Consider the following 18,196-nt stretch of genomic DNA (forward strand, 5'->3'; position numbering starts at 1 on the left):
CACGGGACCCACGTGTGGTGGTTGAAAAATAATTTGAGCTAAAAGGGTATATGTGTGGGGGGAGGGCACTATGAATATCCTCGGGGAGAGTTTTAATAAAAACAGTTCCCATTTTCTTCTTGAAAGCCATTTTTTAAGAAAATGTAGAACTGAAAACGAGTCCTGTAAGAAAAGAACATTCAGAGAAAGTTTTGATATATTCAGTGCCATTAAATGGTCATTTATTCCTCTATAATATGAACTTTCTTCAGGAGAAACACTCAGGTACTTCACAAATTTGAGATAATAGCTTTCCACTGTACATTACAAGGGAATCATTTATAAATTGTTCATTTTGTATGATTCTAAAAGCCTGAATAAACCAGGGAAATCTGTATCTTCTTCTTGGTAACTGGGCTGATAGGTAGAATAAAAATTCCTGCTCAGTTACCTGATGAATTCCAAGAGGGAAAAGAAAACAAACAAACCAAAAAACCAACAAAAAAAACCACCTGGCAGCATCTTCGGGTGAATAACAACAGCAAGTTCAAAAAAAAGAAAAGTCAAACCAGTTCCAGCTGGTAAAACCCAGAGTAAATGAGTTCCACTCCAGAAAGTGAGTCCACGGTGCAGTCTCAGTAGAGTAGAATGTCGCCTGATTCACACACACCCCCCGACCCCCACTCCCGCCAAGGTGCTTATCCATTCCACCAGGGACAGAGAGACGTCTACAACACGGCCCCTACTCTCTAGGGGCTGGCAGTCTGGGGAGGTAAACAGAAAGCAAACTGACAAAACAACCCAGCAATACTCAGTGCTATTAGGAATATGACCTGGGAAGCCAGGGGCGGGGAAAATGTGCTCAAGTTCAGAGCACAGAAACTGGTCGTTTCTTCTGCATGGGATGAGACAACCTGGAAACCTCACTGCCCTTGTGGTTATTTATAGTTTCTTGTGGGAAATTCTGCATATGGCGTAGCATGACTGTAATTGGGATGGATTCTGGAATACGAATATCACTGGTGTTTGTTCTTTCTCTAAAGGAAGGGTAAGGAAGGACTTGGGCAAATAAGAACCTGATCTGGGCTCAAAAGCTGGGTCCACAGGCGTTTGTACCAGCCTCTCCCACTTCTGCTGTTTGCTTAAAGTGCACTTGACTGACCCCAGAGAATGTTTTGTTTTATTTTGTTTCAATTTGTCTTTTGATCCACTGAAGATAGGTGTAGGAAAATAACATCTCCATTTCAGGGACAGGGACTCCATCAACTGAGCCAGTTCTAATTCCTCACAAAGCTGGATAAAGAGGCCTGAACACAACCACTTCAGCATCCAGTATGTCCAGTATGTCACAAACACCCACGAAATCAGAGTGGAAGTCTGTAGACTCTCAGAAACAGAAGTGTGATGTGCATTGCCTCCCAGCCCCCATTTCTAGCACGGTGTGTGTGCAGAATCATTCTGGAACATAGAAAATTAAGAGGGCCTTGGTTGAGAAATCGGGAGTCAGGATGACTGAGATCCCTAGCAGGGGTGGGACAAAGAGGGGAGGGGAAGGGAAAAACGTATGGACAAGGAGGAAGGAAGCCGCCAAGACAAATCTGGGCTTTTCATGTGGTTTTTGTCTCACCTGACATGGGTCACAGAAGTCTGTCATTGACCTATATTTACATGTTTTCTAAACCACAGATGAATTAGCTTTGTATGGCAAGAATCAGTGGATGTCCCATTTAATGACAAGATAATGACAAGATTAAAAAAAAAATTTTTTTTTAACATTTATTTATTTTTGAGACAGAGAGAGAGAGAGCATGAACAGGGGAGGGTCAGAGACAGAGAGGGAGACACAGAATCTGAAACAGGCTCTAGGCTCTGAGCTGTCAGCACAGAGCCTGACGCGGGGCTCGAACCCACAGACCGCGAGATCATGACCTGAGCCGAAGTCAGACGCTTAACCGACTGAGCCACCCAGGTGCCCCGAAAATGACAAGATTTTGACAAGATAATTTACTCATAAAGCTGAAGGCCTCCCATGTATCAGGCCTTATACACACACACATATATAGCTCAGTTTAATCTTCAAAAAGCCCTTGGGACTGATATATATATAATTTCCATTTTACAGATGAGAAAATTGAGTCTCAAAGAGCTAATACAAGCAGTATTTTACCCTAAGTCAGTCTGACACCTAAGCCTGTGGTTTGTAGCTGTTTGGGGCTAGAAGAAAACAGGAAGCAACAGTGACTGGTAGCATCCCAGAGCGCCTCTGACTACAACTACTGACAAATGAAATCCTGATGATGTTCAACTTGCAACACAACAGCCAAGAGCGCTAACTTCTAAAAGCGGTAACCGAGACAAGCGCCACCAACAAAGAATGCATCTGCATGGATTACAACCCTGCCTTCTTGGTCGGCGGCTGCCAGGTACACAGGGCCTTGCCGGCCACGTTCTAGAAGGAGAGCTGCCTCAGTCGGCAATCCCCCTAACCAACGCTTGCTCTACCTTTGCAATTAGTCAAAATTAACCAAAGCGAACATGACGGAATCAGCTGTGAAATTCCTGCTCTTAACAGTGGGCTTTGTGGTAGGAGAGCACACAGATGGAGTTTCCTTTTTAAATGAAATGTTTTGGCACTAGCCTCTGTCAAGAGTTTTCCCTTGTTTCCATCTGGCTTTAGTACTGGAACGCATACATGAGAGAATGGAAAAAGAAAACTCCGTTGGCGTGCTAAACCACTAGAAAAGCTCAAGTGGTTGACAGCTCAGCCTCTAAACCCTCAGAGATGAAAACGCTTTGCTCAATCAAGGAATGCTGCCACACTGTTTCTAAGGAAGGGGAGAGTTCTGTTTCTCAAACCCAGCCCCATCCTAGAAAACAGGCTAACAAGCATGCCCACGTTGGAGGGAGATGGGCCCGGATATGTGTCTCAGTCCGGCCGCCTCGCCCTGCGCGGGGCACTCACCCCCACTTCGAGCCTCTGCTGGTTCATCTGCAAAGCAGAAGCCACGTCACAAGACTGTCGTGAGGATTACGTGAGATAATACCCGTGAAGGGCTTAGTTACCCATTTTTGGCATCTCCTATTCACCAGGCTTTAGAAGACACACATATTATTACCCCCAGTTTTCACAGGAAGAGCTCGAGAACCATTAAGGAAGCTCTAAAAAATTTTTAAGGCATCCACTTTTTTCTATTACATAACTGAACAAAAACAAGTTCCTACAGGGCAGTGTTCTATCAGGAGCCTATCAGAATTCCCCCCGGGGAATGAATCTTCTCTAAGAGTCAAATACACCCGCTGTCATTCCAATAGGCTTTATTAACAGTCCAGTTATTGGCCTATGGGATTGTCACCACCCAGCCAAGACCGACCAACCGAGGCCTAAACCTGTAGGGAAGCAGAGTGATATCAGGACATGATTATCACTAAAGTTGTGTGAGGAGGGTAAGAAAAGAAGTTTGGTTTGGGACGTTCTCTCTCACGTAACTCTTACACTCTCTCAGAGGCTAAGGGAATACAGACCTACAATCACACTCCCTGGGTTCAAATCCCTGTTTGGTAACTCATAAGCTGATGATCTCGGGCAAGCTAATTTACTGCTAAATGCTCAGTTTCCTCATCTACAAAACGAAGACAATACTGTTATCTACCTTGTAGCACTGCTGTAAGAATTAAGTGAGTTAATATATAAAGGGCAAAGAACCATGTCTGTTATAGGAACTCAATAAATACCATTACTACTACTAGTATTGATTACTATCACGAATTCAAAGGGGGGCTTGGTGCCGATCTAATTTATCGTGTACTGAATCATGATAGGTGCATGGCAGGTGCTATCTTCAAGGTTATTTATTTATTTATTTATTTATTTTAAAAATGTTTATTTTTGAGAGAGAGAGAGAGAGAGAGACAGAGAGCACGTGAGCAAGAGGGGGAGAGGCAAGACAGAGAATCCAAAGCGGGCTCTGTGCTGACAGCAGAGAGCCAGACATGGAGCTCGAACTCGCAAATCACGAGATCATGACGCGAGCCGAAGGTGGATGCTTAACTGACTGAGCCACCCAGGTGCCTCTACACTGAAGGTCATTTACAAATAACACCTGGTGGCAGAATCCACTGGGCCAGAAGACATACATTTCAGAAAACCATTTCTCCACTTTTAACTCCACTTACCCAAGGATTATTGTTGTTACAAATGTTTCAATCAAATGTGTCTATGCACACACACAGAAGAACCAAATTCTCAATATAAAGTATATCAGAGGATACTTCATTTTTATAAAATGAAAGAGGATCTAGAAAGAATCATAAGGCACTAGAAATAACTTTTATATTGCACCGTCTTCCAGAGCTACTTAAAGTTTTATGGCTGGATTTAAATGTCAAATGTCTACAATAATGAGAGAAGAGACTTCTGATACATATTACAAATGTAGGAGAGTCTATTAATCAATAACCTCAGAAATTATAGCAAGACTACAGGTCAAAAGTGTTCAATGTCTTACCAGTTTTGAAGGGTTAGGGAGGAATCTGCTCCTTAAAACACGGCCCTCTTGGGGCAACTGGGTGGCTCGGTTGAGCATCCGACTTCGACTCAGATCATGATCTCACGGTTCTCGGACCCCACATCAGGTTCTCTTCTGTCAGCACAGAGCCCACTTTGGATCCTCTGTCCCCTTCTCTCTCTGCTCCTCCCCCACTGGTTCTCTCTCTCAAAATAAAAAAAATAAACTTAAAAAACAAAACACGGTCCTCTCTACACCACACCCCCTCGTGACCTAAGTCACCAGAAATGAGGTACTATGGCAGTATGAGCATGGCCACTGGGGTAATAAGGAATGGGTGGATTTCTCAGTCTGTTACTTCCAAAATGGTGGCTCTGGAATGGCATGACTTCTGATGACACTGGTTCCTTCGTCTGTGAAATGAAGAACCTAACACCTAATTGGTAAGAATGCTGTGAGGATTAACTGGAATGACAATAAATAATATATGTAAGCCTAATGATTTTTATTTTTTTCTACATAATTTTCTAAAAGATTCATAGTTTTAGTAATATGTACTACTTCTATAATACAGAATTATAAATATATAATTATTGTAGTTGTTTTGTATTTCTTCTTTTACTGTGAATATGTTTGTATACCTCTGAGTTCAGAGTGAATTTTTTCATTTTCCTGGATAAAAAACTGTTGGAAAGTTAACTCACCATTCCTAAAGAAACCATTTCTATCAAGGTCAAATTTCATCCGTCTTGTATTCTTCCCTTCTCTCTTTCCTATTATTTACAGACCTTGAGATGAGATCCTGTCAGAATTAGAAAGTGGGTGAAAAGAATTTCTTTCTATGTCAGACTGCTGAAAATTAACTTTGCTTACCCTAATTCCAATAACAACCTATAAAGAATGCTCTCAAACCCTCATAAATGCTCTAAGTGTCCATTTGGTTTATTAGCAGCCTGAATTTCTCCCTACATGCCATGTATGAAATAAGAATCCGATTTGGTAAAAATTTCCAACGGGTTCAGAATCCTAGAACCTCAGAACCCAAAGGAACCTTTGAATTTGTCAAGTAAATAAACCGAAGCCCAGAAAAATTCAGAGGTTTGAACATGGTTACAAAACACGCAAGTCCAAGAGGTACTTTTTTGGATAGAGTGGAGTGCAAAAATGTATTGTTACGTCAAGCACACCAATAAGACAACCCGGAGTAGAACTCCCCAACGTAACGAAACCTCTCAACCTTGGCTTCAGTATCTTCGAGGTCACACATTCAAAATACAGTAAGTTTTACCACTCCCTGCTGGTGCTACTGCAGTAGCACCTAGATCTGGATTTTGACAAGTTCCCAATGTGACTCTTAAGGAACATGTAGGATTGGCAACCGCGGAGATGAAGAGTAGTGTTGCCAGGTTCGAGGCTCCTATCCCGTGTAACTACCTTCCACAGGGATCCATTTACATAAATTATTTTATCAAAGTTCATTCACAACTATTTTTTTTAAATAAGAAAATTTTGCTCTCTAAACATCTAAAATCATTTCCCAAAGATAAAGATCTCGTTTCAACAACAGACGTAAAAGAAGGTATTAATCACAAAAATTGAAATTTCTTCACACTCCTTTTCATGGGGACAATGAGTAGCAGCCAAGGAAAGATTTTTATCCATTTATGGATGTGAAGGCTAGCATCATACAGGGCATATACTGAATTAAAACAGGACTAGGAAAATAGATTTTAAGCATGAAATTATGGAATGTTCAGTAGCTAACTGGCCTCTACTAATAAACTGGTTTTTAACTTCTTAGCACGTTTCCAGTTTAGTTTTATAGACCCAAGTTTCACTGAAGGGGCCACCAACTGTAGAAATTCTTGGGGGTGGGGCTTGCATTATACTTTGAATGAGTTAACCGTTCTAAATTTTAAAGTCTAAAGTCTAAACAGGTATGTAGTGAGCCACAAATTTAAATAGCATCTTCTAGTTAAACACAAAGCATAGTGTCTGTACTTGGCAATGTGTCAGGTGCGATAAGGAACTTGGAATGCACTGACATTCACATCATATAGATTCAAGCACAGATTTTCCTGACACACAGCTGCTTCTGTTTGAGGGCTCAAAAAGGCTGTGTAGGATAACTTCTCATTTGTATGAATGAGAGGACTGGTTTCTGTCTTCCTTATAGGAGGAGGCTGGAGACATAAGAAGGTTAATAAATTCCTTTTTTTTTTTTAAGTTTACTTATTTATTTTTGAGAGAGAGAATCCCAAGCAGGCTCCACACTGCCAGCACAGAGCCTGATGCAGGACTGGATCTCACGGACTATGAGATTGTGACCTAAGCCGAAATCAAGAGTCAGATGCTCAACCGACTGAGTAAACCCAAGCACCCTGAAGGTTAATAAATTCTTACCATCATCCCACTAGTGACTCTGTAAGAGTTTTTTTTTTTTAAATAGATTTTGCTGAGGGGCGCCTGGGTAGCTCAGTCGGTTAAGCGTCCGACTTCAGCTCAGGTCACAATCTCGCGGTCCGTGAGTTCGAGCCCCGTGTCAGGCTCTGGGCTGATGGCTCGGAGCCTGGAGCCTGCTTCCGATTCTGTGTCTCCCTCTCTCTCTTCCCTTCCCCTGTTCATGCTCTGTCTCTGTCTCAAAAATAAATAAACATTAAAAAAAATAGATTTTGCTGATATATTTACATATAATAAAATGTACCTATTCTTAGTGTACAGTTTGATAAGTTGTGAAAAAGATACATACCCAGATAACCATCACCTCAGTCAACATACAGAATACTTACACCATTGCAAAAAATTCCTTCATGCCCCTTTACAGTCAATCCTTGACCCCAACCCTGTCAGGCACCCGTGGGCTTTCTGTCACTACAGCTTAAGTTCTGTCCATTCTAGAATTACATGTAAATAGAATCATACAGCATGTTGTCTTTTCTTTCTTTCATACAACATAAGGCTTTTGAGCGATCCATGTTGCTGCATGTACTGGCAATTCATTTCTTAGGGAGTATTCCATAGATAGAAGATAATTTGTTTATTCATTCACATGTAGATGGACACTTGAGTTCTGAGTATTGGTTATTATAAATACCAAATTAAATGTACATGTCTTTATGTGGATATGTTTTTTTATTTCTCTTGGGTAAATGACTAGGAATAGAGTCGTTGAGTCAGAGTGCATGTTTGAATTTACAAAAAACTGCCAAATTGTTCCAAAGCAGTTGGTGAACACTCCCACCAGCAAAGTATGAGAGTTCAAACTGCTCCCCATGGTTGCTGACACTTGGTATTGTCCGTCTTTTTAATTTTAGCCATTGCCAAAAAGAAAAAGTGGAAAACAGGCTTTGAGAATGCGAATCAACCAAAGCATGTCAGTAAATAAATGTTTGCACACCATCCAAGAAGCCATTTGGGAAGTCCAAAGAGAAACATTCAAATTCTACTCCAAGGCTCCGCAAATGAACTGGAGAGATTATTTCTCTCCTTACACAATCACAGCTAAATAACCCAAGAAAGATCATCTTACTTCCCCTGCTCCAACATCTTTCTGGATTCCTCCAAAAAACATGCAATTCACTCTGAAAATAATAACTCTGAGGATCACAGGCTCACCCTCTCAGATCTGAAATTTGCCAGGCTCACACACACACAAATCAGTAAAAGACACTGGATATGTACAACACTCATGCTTACATGCATGTGCTGGCAAGGTCTGAAAGCTGAGATATTCTTCCCCTAAAAACATTTTTTTAAACTTTTTATACTGCTCGAAAAGTGGTTAAATATTATTTTCAGACATTGCCCTAATTTGAACAAATCTTGCCTGTTCCAACGGGATAGCTGGTTTTCATCAACCAAACCACAAGAGAAGAGCCTGGCCTCCCAGAAGGCGTAGGTGGTTCACGCTAATAGCAGGAAGGAGGCTGTCATTCCAGGGCTCGGCTTTCACTTCACAGCCGCCTCTGTGAGTTGAGCTACAAGAGGGTCATCCTGAGACCGCATGGGAGAAAAGGAGCAACTCAAAATCCGGCGCAGTCTTTTTAATGAGGCGGCCCTTCCCTCTGCCAGGAACGTTCACTGCACACACACACCATGCCTTTTCAGAACCAGGGAGGCCCTACTTTTCTCGCAGCTCTGGGTTCTCCCAGCCAGGACAAATTCTCCTCACACATGCTTTCGCATCATTGTATTGTTCCTTTTGAGCCTTTTCACAGTTAATAATTATGTTTATTTTAGCGAGTAGGTGATTGATGTCTACTGCTCCTTTCCATCAAAGTAAGCTTCGTGAGTTTTTTTTCTCCTAGCTGCATGCCTGGCACCTAGAGTGCTCAGCACACAAAAAATACTTCATAAATATTTGAGGAATTAATTACTTACCAGGTAAAACATCACCTTATGCCTCTAAGCTTCATGGAAGTTAGAAAATAAAGAAGGCTGCTCCTTTCTCCATTATAAGAAAAAAATCAAACTGCAAAAAACTTGGGTGTCAAAGTTGTCTGGTCGTCTCCTGCCCCAATTTCCATAAAACCATCTGCTTATCTGTCAGGTCTACTTTATCAACCTATCCTCTTGTGATTCAAATCCATGAAAAGAACGACGATGAAGACTATGAGAACAAGATATTTTCCTCCATTAGAATGGAATTCTGAAAAAGGAATTCTCATCGTTTCAAACTTGAAAACTAAAGTCTTGGTAATCTACAAGGGAAACGCAGATATCGGATAAGTCTAGGTCATTATCTCCCATGGCGGGGGAAACGGCTCTGCTATTTCACTGAGACGAGGCAGGCAGAGAGTCCCTGTATCACTCTTGCAGATTTTGTGATCAGAAATAGGCTGACAGTAGCATATGCCTCAAATGCAAACAGAACTGCCGTCTTTTCCAGTCAAAGGTATGTACTAGGCAAAACTCCAGTGACTTCTAGACCATCCACTTTTTCTTCAACTACCCATCTTCAGAGGAAATCTCAATGAAACACATATGGAATAAAACTTAATAAAATTAAATTAGAGTCACTATGTGCCCATACTCAGCTCACATTCAGCTCAGCCCAAACACAAAACAAAATTCATTATCATGCATTCTATTTATTGGTGCAAACAAAACTCTAGAATTAAAATTTAACATTATGAAAATATTTCCAAGACCTGAAGCTCATTAACACAATACTAGGAAGGTATTAGGAAAGGTTACTTCCTTCTTCCACTTAGTCATTAGATATTAATTGAGCCCCTATTAAATGCCAAGCACTACCCAGCACACTAGGGGAATGCAAATGTCCTCCAATAATAACCAAATTTTATTAATCTAATCCTAATTTGGAATTCAGAAAGAAAAACGAATAATTCAAGGTCAATTCTTTCACACTCACTTAAATAAAAGCTTTCTCCTAACCACTGAGAAGACATTCTTACCAAATGGCTATGTCATCATTTCATTATAAACTAAGACACTGTCTTGTCATTATCTTTACATATTCTTTCTGGAAAAAACCTATCTACACACTGAAGTGAATTCTGATAAACTAATTCAGAATCTTATTTTTTTTTTTAATCTAAAAGTTGGTCCAAAAATCAAGTTTTATTCCCAAGCCACAAGTGAAGGAAATAAAAAAAAAAAGATGAATTAAGGCAAGCTTCATTCTTCCATTGCCCAGTTACAAGAAGTATTATCGGACTTATTACAAATGCCTCAGGTGTTCAGCTTAGTTAGCATCACCACAACTCCATGGAAAACTTATCCAGATTTTATCTCAAAAGCTTGGTAGGAATCCACAGGAAGTCCCACACCTCTACAATCACAAGCAGAAAGAGAAAAGAAAATAATCCAACAAAATTCTAAGCTTAATAGAACAGATGCCTCTTCCTGACAAGGGACAGCTGTCAGGCAAAGCAATGACTTGGGCACTGCACCTACTTTCTCATGTTCCCTAAGGTGTCCATATTTATCTTGAGACAAACTATTACTGATTACTGGAAATGGTTAAGGAAAAGAAACCCAATGAAACTCAGGCTGGTGGTAATGACAATTATCCAGATACCAGGAATTATCCTCAAGCAAAAAGTCCTAAAGGAGAACGCACTTTCTGTCAACGTCCTAGTGAAGGAAAGTATGGCCAAACAAATGTGTCTGTCAGTCCCTTAAGAGAAGCACTTCATGAACTGGAAACTATGTTGAAAGTTGAACTTCATTCCCATTCCCACACCAAGTAACATCAAAAATAGAGGTTCCACTAGGGAAAAAGGACCAGAGGGGACATCAAGAGAAACAGGAAACATGACTGGAAGAGCAGATGTGTGCAAAAGCTGGGTATACCCAGCTCTTGGATACCTTAGAATTAACTGCTTTAAAATGAAGCTGTTTAAATGTTCTTAAGGTCTGTTTTTCATTACCTGACAGGCAGATATATGTTAAATATTCGCCTTGACCCCCAGTTGCCAAGAAAGGAATCTTTTTCTTTGTCCTCCTCTTGACTTGGACAGCTCCCAGCATCCTTTCATCAAGGGGTGCAAAAATTTCCTTGCTGATGGCAGACTTGGCACTCATTGCGGAACAGTCGAGGAGGGCGCACAGCGAGTTTTCTAAAGAAGAAAAAGAAGAAGGCAAGTTGAGCTGACAATATTCTAGGGCTCCTGTGACAGCGAGCGGCAAGTTGATTCATAGGTGATGTAATTTTCGGTTTATAGTTTAAACTCTCGCTTGCTTGAAACACACTGCAGAATCATTAAAAGTAAGGTCTGCACATTTGTATTACCTGTGAAAAACACAAACAAAAGGGAATCCTGAGGTACTCGCTGAAAATGTCAAATACGATGTAAGACGGACAGCACGGAACGTGCTGGAACGTATCTGGAAAGGGTGTCAACCTCCACCCCAACTGCATCTAATGGTAACTGGAGGGCAGTACGCACCCCCATTCCTATTTTGTAAGAAACATGGTTTCACATTTCCAGTTGAGAAGTCTTTCCACTGTCCAACAATCCTTAATCAAGAAGTTCTTTAATGCTGCCTCAAAATCTCCTTTAACTCTAATGTAAATCCATTTCCCTAATTCTATTCACAGTGGAAATAATTATATCATCTTCTACATAATAACCATACATGCTACGGAAGACCACTAATTTAATCACCCGTTAGGCTGCTTTGGATCACGCTAAATAATTAATCCTTATTTATTAGCCTCTTTCAGTGGGTCCTATTTTCCAGCACTCCTCTGCATAGAGTTGCCATGCTCTGGACCCTTGACAAATTCTCCACATTTTTCTCCAGCCAGAGTGGACAGAAAATTCTATTAAAAAAAAAAAAAAAATGTCTGACTAATGCCAAGTACTTTGGAAATGTTACCCGGCAGTGCCCACATGTTATGCTCCTGTGGGTAACTGGCAGTGTGTGCCCAATAATTAAGAAGATAAAGCAGTATGTTGCTGACTCATACAATGAGTCCCTCCTCTCCCTGCCACCAAACTCACATATATACAGCCCCATGTTATATTTAGTTTTCCAGAATTTATACCTCCTTAATGGTCTTAATTCTGCTTATCTGTGTCCATTATATTCACGGTCATTCTGAATTTTCACCTTTTATCCAAAAACCTCAACAGCAACTTGATGAGACATTTTCTATGCCATCATCCTAGTTACAGTCTGTGTTTTAATCACTAAGTAAAATTTGTTTAACCAGCAAATCAGAACTAAAGGTGCAGACGGGGCCTGTGGGGTGGTCACTTGGGTTATACATACAGAGTATTCAGAGAGAGCGCAAATGGGTCAACAGCACAGCCAAATATGGTAACAGCAGCTCAAAGAGTTGGTCAGCCTGCTGTAAAATTGAGCCGGTTGGTGAACAAACACTACGTGCCATCTCTAGGCTCAGTATTAGGGACACAAGAAATGTTTAAGACGTGGTCCCTGTTCTCCAGGAGTTGACTGCTGACTACATCAAAGGTTTTGCTTTATGAGGGAAAACCATAGGATCACTCTTCCCAATGCAAGATTCACAAATGCTACCAACATAGCTACCCATCAGCAACTCTGTCGTAGAAAAGAGATATATTTAAAGAGAGCATTCCTCTCGTTAAGAAAAAAAAAAAAAATCTCCTACTTTCAATTTTGTAACAGAACAGGTTTTCTTAGTGGCACCAAGAGTAAAGAATACAAAGTGTTGTTTTTTATTATATCCATCTATGTCTCCACTACATATTATACTGATCTATACTCAGATCCGTTTGTGCTCTGGTCATGACATTTTCTCATTGCCACCAGGTTCTTCACACTGGCTGAGAACATAATGACAACAGTGTAGGGGGCCTGGTTTTCCATGTGCTGACCACTGACTGATAGCCTGCAATTTCCCAGAAGTTAGCAAACACAAGGTCCCCCCGACACCCCCATGATTTTACCCTGTGGCTTTCCCAGGCAGCGTGTTATCACTTACAGGGACATTTTTAAAGTGAGCGAGAAAAAAGTCCTCTCGCTTCTCACCCTTTGGGAACAAGTGAGAAAGCGAGCCAGTGGGAGCGCAACAGCTTCCAACGTTCTAGAAGCAATGCCGAAAGCATGTCATATCCCCAAACTCACCAGGCATTCTCTGACCAGTGCCTTCCCAACTGTGCTATGGCTTTTGCTTTCCTATTTTGGATTCACATTTTTCTAAAACTGTGGTTAAAAGAAATAAAAAGCTATCATTTTATTGTGTAAAATCTGCCAGAAAAAAAAAAAAAAAGGAATATGCCTGTTTTACCAAACTCTTAGAAAATTCTGTTCTTCTTTTGAGAAACTGGTAAGACATGGAAATGACCTTTTACTGTGTTGTTTTTTTCTTTTTTATACTGATACTCAGTAGCCAAGAACAATAACAAACAAAACATGACAAAAACCAGGAAACATAAAACCAGGAACTTCAATGAGCACAAGTTTTAGAATCAAAACAAACCTGGGTTCAAATTCCGGCTCCAACACTGAAGACCTATACGTGACTGGATAAATCTCTTAAAATTCCAGACCCTCAGCTTACTAACTGCAACTTAGATCTTCCCCCACCTCATGGAACTGTTGAAAGAATTAAATGAAACAATGCACGCAAATCACTTATTTTAGGGTCTGAATCATAATAAACTCTTAGAAAATTTTAGTTAATTCTGCTACAGCATGAAAAATAAAAGGCCCTCTGAACATGTAAAAGCTGAGCAAATGTAGCCATCCATACCAGAAGGGATTTGTAAAAGAGAAACTCAACTTTACCACGGCTTTTTTCCTCATTCATGGTCTGAAACTCTCTAAATATGGATACACGGTCTATTTTACGAAAGGCTCTGTATTGTTACAAGGATGATGAATTTATAGGCTTCGCCCTCAGGAAACTCACCAGTAGGAGATTATTGGATACATTTTGTGGGATGTGTATGCCATGGCAGGCATGTGTGCATGTTTTTTATTGTTTTAACAAATGAATTTTTTTTTTTTTTTATTTTAGAGAAAGAGAGAGTGAGTGAGCAGGGGAGAGGGGCAGAGGGAGAGAAAGTGAGAGAATCCCAAACAGGCTCCATGCTCAGTGCAGAGCCTGACATGGGGCTCGATCCCACGACTATGAGATCATGACCTGAGCCAAAATTAAGAGTTGGAGGCTCACCCGACTGAGCCACCTGTGTGGCTCACGTGTGCATGTTTTTTTTAACACCATCCTGGGAATGGGAAGGTACAGTGGATCAGAAAGAAAAGAATCAGAAAGGGAAAAGGGTACTTGTGCAGTTTCGTGGCAAGAATCTATAAGAGTGTCTCCCAACCTGAGGACACATTTGAATTCAGCATAAAAAGCTTTTAAAAAATGCAGACTCTTGGTCCTCTCCTTTACACCCACCAAATTAGAATCTTGGCATTTGTATTTTAAACAATTCTCTAACTGGTTCTCATGCAGCCATCCTGATGCCTAATTTAAAAATCAACAGCCTAACAAGGAAGTATGGAATGGAAAGAAATGTATTCTTCGGAAAGAATACAGGAAGCCATGTAACAGGATTTTCTCTCTCGATTCAAGCAAGCAGCTTTATCAAGTCTTACATCTTGTTGGTAAATCAATGTCCAGCCCAAGACTGGGACCCCACTGTAAGAAAACAAGACGAATACAACACCAATGACCGCAGGTATTCTAGTCTACATCATAATGAGTGTAGCAGGACATGCCGCCCCCAAATAGGCAACTTCAATATTTTGATTATTTGGGGCAGAAGGCATCTGAAAAGCAGCAAATGCAAGGAGAGGCTTTGTCTGAACTCCCCTGATCTGCTAAAGACAGATCCTCCAAAAGGAACTCAATAAATCCCCTCTCCCAGAGTTTCATCAACCAGAGAAGATGGGCTCTTGTCACAGGAGAGACTCGGAGAGGGCACCATATCCAGGACAGACTTTTTCACAAACTCTCATATTTTCCATCTGTTCTTCTAAGGGTGTACTCAATCTCTCCTAAAAATCATTTCCTCTCCCCTTAGAGGCCTACCTCCTCTTTGCCTGTGGAGACAGTGTTTATTCCTGAATTCTAAGGATTTAGAATACTAAGGATTTTCAGTTACTCATTCTTCCCTGGGTATCTCCCATGTATCCATGAGGCATGTGTGCTGATAGACTTCTGTTTTTCTCTTATTAATCTGTCTTTTATTATAGCAGTCTCAGCTCAGAACTCAAGGGGGAAGCAAAATTATTTTTCCTCCCCTACAATCCCATGGAAGTTTTTTTTTCTCTTCCGGGTCCACAGCTTCTATAAGCTATAATTACAAAGCTTTTCCATCCAAGAAACCAACCTACAATATGATTTGCAAGTCAAAGGAGCTGGCTGCCTTAAGTGGTAATTGTAGAAACTAATCTGTTTAATCCTTCCCAGGGTTTTTTAATTTATCTTCTTGCTGTAAACCACCTAATCCATATCCACTTGCCTTAGTACATGGCTGCTGTGGGGAGGTAGCCCTCCACTCCCACAAGTAACCAGGAAATGAGATTAACCTTCAGAGAAGGAGCTGTAAACTCCTATGACCTCAGAGCTGAGCAGCTGACGTACACGAGTAAAGGGTACACAGGGCAGATGTTTCTCACTCCAACATTAACGTCTTTGGTTTCCAGGAATGGAACGGATACATGTCCTCTGTGGTCAGGAGATAAGGAAGAGTGGTAGGGACTCCACCAAGTTAAAACTGCAGATGCCCTTAGCCACAGTTTCCCTTTGCAGCTATCATGCAGACAGGGGGTATAGCCTACAGGCTTCAAGTATTTCTCACCTGAGAACCAAGAGCTCCTTTGGTGAGATACAGTGATCTATTTAGCTTAATATTATCAAGGTAAACATATTTGTCTAACTTCAGGAACTTCCCTGTTTGGACCTCATGTTTATTTTTTATTTTATTTAAAAAAATTATTTGTGTGAGAGAGGCAGGGGGGAGGGGGCGGAGAGAGAGAGAGAGAGAGAGAGAGAGAGAGAGAGAGAGAGAGAGAGAGAATATCAAACTTAAGCAGGCTCCATGCTCAGCACACAGCCCAACACGGGGCTCGATCCCACGACTCTGGAATGACCTGAGCTGAAATCAGGAGTCAGACGCTCCTCAACCGACTGAGCCACCCATACTGCCCTAGGCCTCATGTTTAGCATGCAATCTTCTGATCATATTTTGGCACTAGCTGTGCCAATACAAGTATTCTGGACTCTACGGTAGTATATTCCCATCGGCAGTGAATAACCAGAATCCCTGGTTTTAGACACCACTGTCTTTAACCAGTTAATATAACCTGACCCTGAGGCAGATGCACTCATAACAAGCTGATATCAAGTTTCAAAATTCTCCAAGTAAAGAGTGAAAGTGATGTCACCCTGGAAGAGTTTTGGGGAGAATCGGCTGGTCTTTACTAGTGCATGTGAACTCTGGTGAGGTGACCTCCAATAACCTAGAAATAAGAGAAATAAGGTTACTCTCTAAGGACTTCTATCATTACCACTTTGTGTTTGAAATTCTACAAATGCAACTTTAATTTGCGGACACTAATCACGCATCCAGCTTCCACCACCTTCCTGGCTTTAAGTCCATTTATCTAGCTGCCATCTGAGCACTTCCACCGAGAGTTAACCTAGACTCTGCGTCCTCCTTCACCCCTCCAAACCCCACCCTCTACCCCGTAAGTCCTGTGGATTTGATGTAACCTTACTGGATTCCATCAGAATCCCTCTCATTCTTGCATCTTCTGCCTTGTTAGGATTCTCATCATCTCTAGCATGAATGATTCTGATGCCTCCTAAAAGGGCCCCAGTACCAATCCCATCTGGTTCACAATTGTCTGTCGATGCTGCCCAATGTAATATTCTAAAGGATAAATAAAACTCCAGCTTAACTGTATTTGCTTCTTCTCCAAGCCTCAGGTCTTGGCAGGAAAACACAATTACCTTGACAAGAAATGGGTCAACATTATAAATATTGAAACCAAAGTAGAGAAATGTTAAATTGCTTCCTGTCAACTCCACAGTATATAAACACTAAATGTTACACATCAGAGGTTATCGAGCAATCACTAAACCTAAAAATAATGTAAAAATGTTCCTTTTGCTCCAAAATCCAAGAACTTCACCTGGTAGTTAGAAAACACGCAATGTGTTACATGGTGAAAAGTCTATTTTTTAATGGTTTCACATATTAAGCACAATGAGATAACTGGAGGTCAAATTACCTTTATAAAAGTTTACTCAAGTAAGAGTTACTGATACCAAATATATAAAATTTCTACGTAGACTTCACTCTTTGATAAGATAGTTCTCAAGATGAAAATTTCAGTCACTTTATGGCATGCATGTAGAAAAAATTTTTTTTTAAATTTTTTTTTTCAACGTTTATTTATTTTTGGGACAGAGAGAGACAGAGCATGAACGGGCGAGGGGCAGAGAGAGCGGGAGACACAGAATCGGAAACAGGCTCCAGGCTCCGAGCCATCAGCCCAGAGCCCGACGCGGGGCTCGAACTCCCAGACCGCGAGATCGTGACCTGGCTGAAGTCGGATGCTTAACCGACTGCGCCACCCAGGCGCCCCAAGAAAATTTAAATAAATCAGATAAAAATCTCAGTGCACCAGCCAATTTTTCCATGTAGTTCAATTACTACTTTAAACTAAAAATTTGCATTAGTGGGATCTAAAGAGGGAGTCTGATATACTACTAGAATAGACAGGTACTTTTAATCTGGTGGTAACATTCAAAGTGGGAAACTGAAATCACTGTTAAGTCCATTGTTCTTCATGGCAGACACAAGGGCTGTGGAATGGGCTGCGTGTTGTGAAACCAGGTGGGAATGGCGGACCAAGAACTCGTATTTAAGACTTCACAGGGCTTGCAAAGATCAGAACTAAATCAATAAGTCATATCCCAAAACAATCGACCAATCAACCAGACAAAAAAACAAAAACAAAAAACAAAACAACAAACAAAAGAAACCCTCTAAAAAGTATCCTTGAGGGACCAGAAACTTCTAAACAGGAAAATAAAAATTATATGAATAAAAGCTAAAAATATTCTCTTTCCATTTGAAAAATACTTGTAGACAGACATAGAAATACCATAAAGGACAAATTCCAAACAAGGACTGTACATCAGCATCGAATGAGGTACCTAGGACCTGTTCACAGAGGCGATCTAAAGGGCAAGGACCTGGACTTGTTTTCTTGATAATCTCCTCGTTTATTCTGCT

At 40.9% G+C, this 18,196-nt stretch overlaps 1 protein-coding gene across 3 annotated transcripts in view; it reads right to left on the reverse strand.

Annotated features, from left to right (window-relative positions):
- Positions 1 to 18,196, reverse strand: part of STXBP6 (syntaxin binding protein 6) — a 254,042-nt gene that overhangs the window by 163,746 nt on the left and 72,100 nt on the right. For all 3 annotated transcript variants that reach the window (XM_040476834.1, XM_040476833.1, XM_040476832.1), the window contains exon 2: positions 10,880 to 11,068. In XM_040476834.1, coding sequence (XP_040332768.1) covers positions 10,880 to 11,033 — 154 coding nt within the window. In that variant the 5' untranslated portion in view covers positions 11,034 to 11,068. The remainder of the gene's footprint in view (positions 1 to 10,879; positions 11,069 to 18,196) is intronic.

This window comes from Herpailurus yagouaroundi, unplaced genomic scaffold, assembly GCF_014898765.1.
Source record: "Herpailurus yagouaroundi ecotype Mexico unplaced genomic scaffold, PumYag 141, whole genome shotgun sequence".
NCBI lineage: Eukaryota > Metazoa > Chordata > Mammalia > Carnivora > Felidae > Herpailurus > Herpailurus yagouaroundi.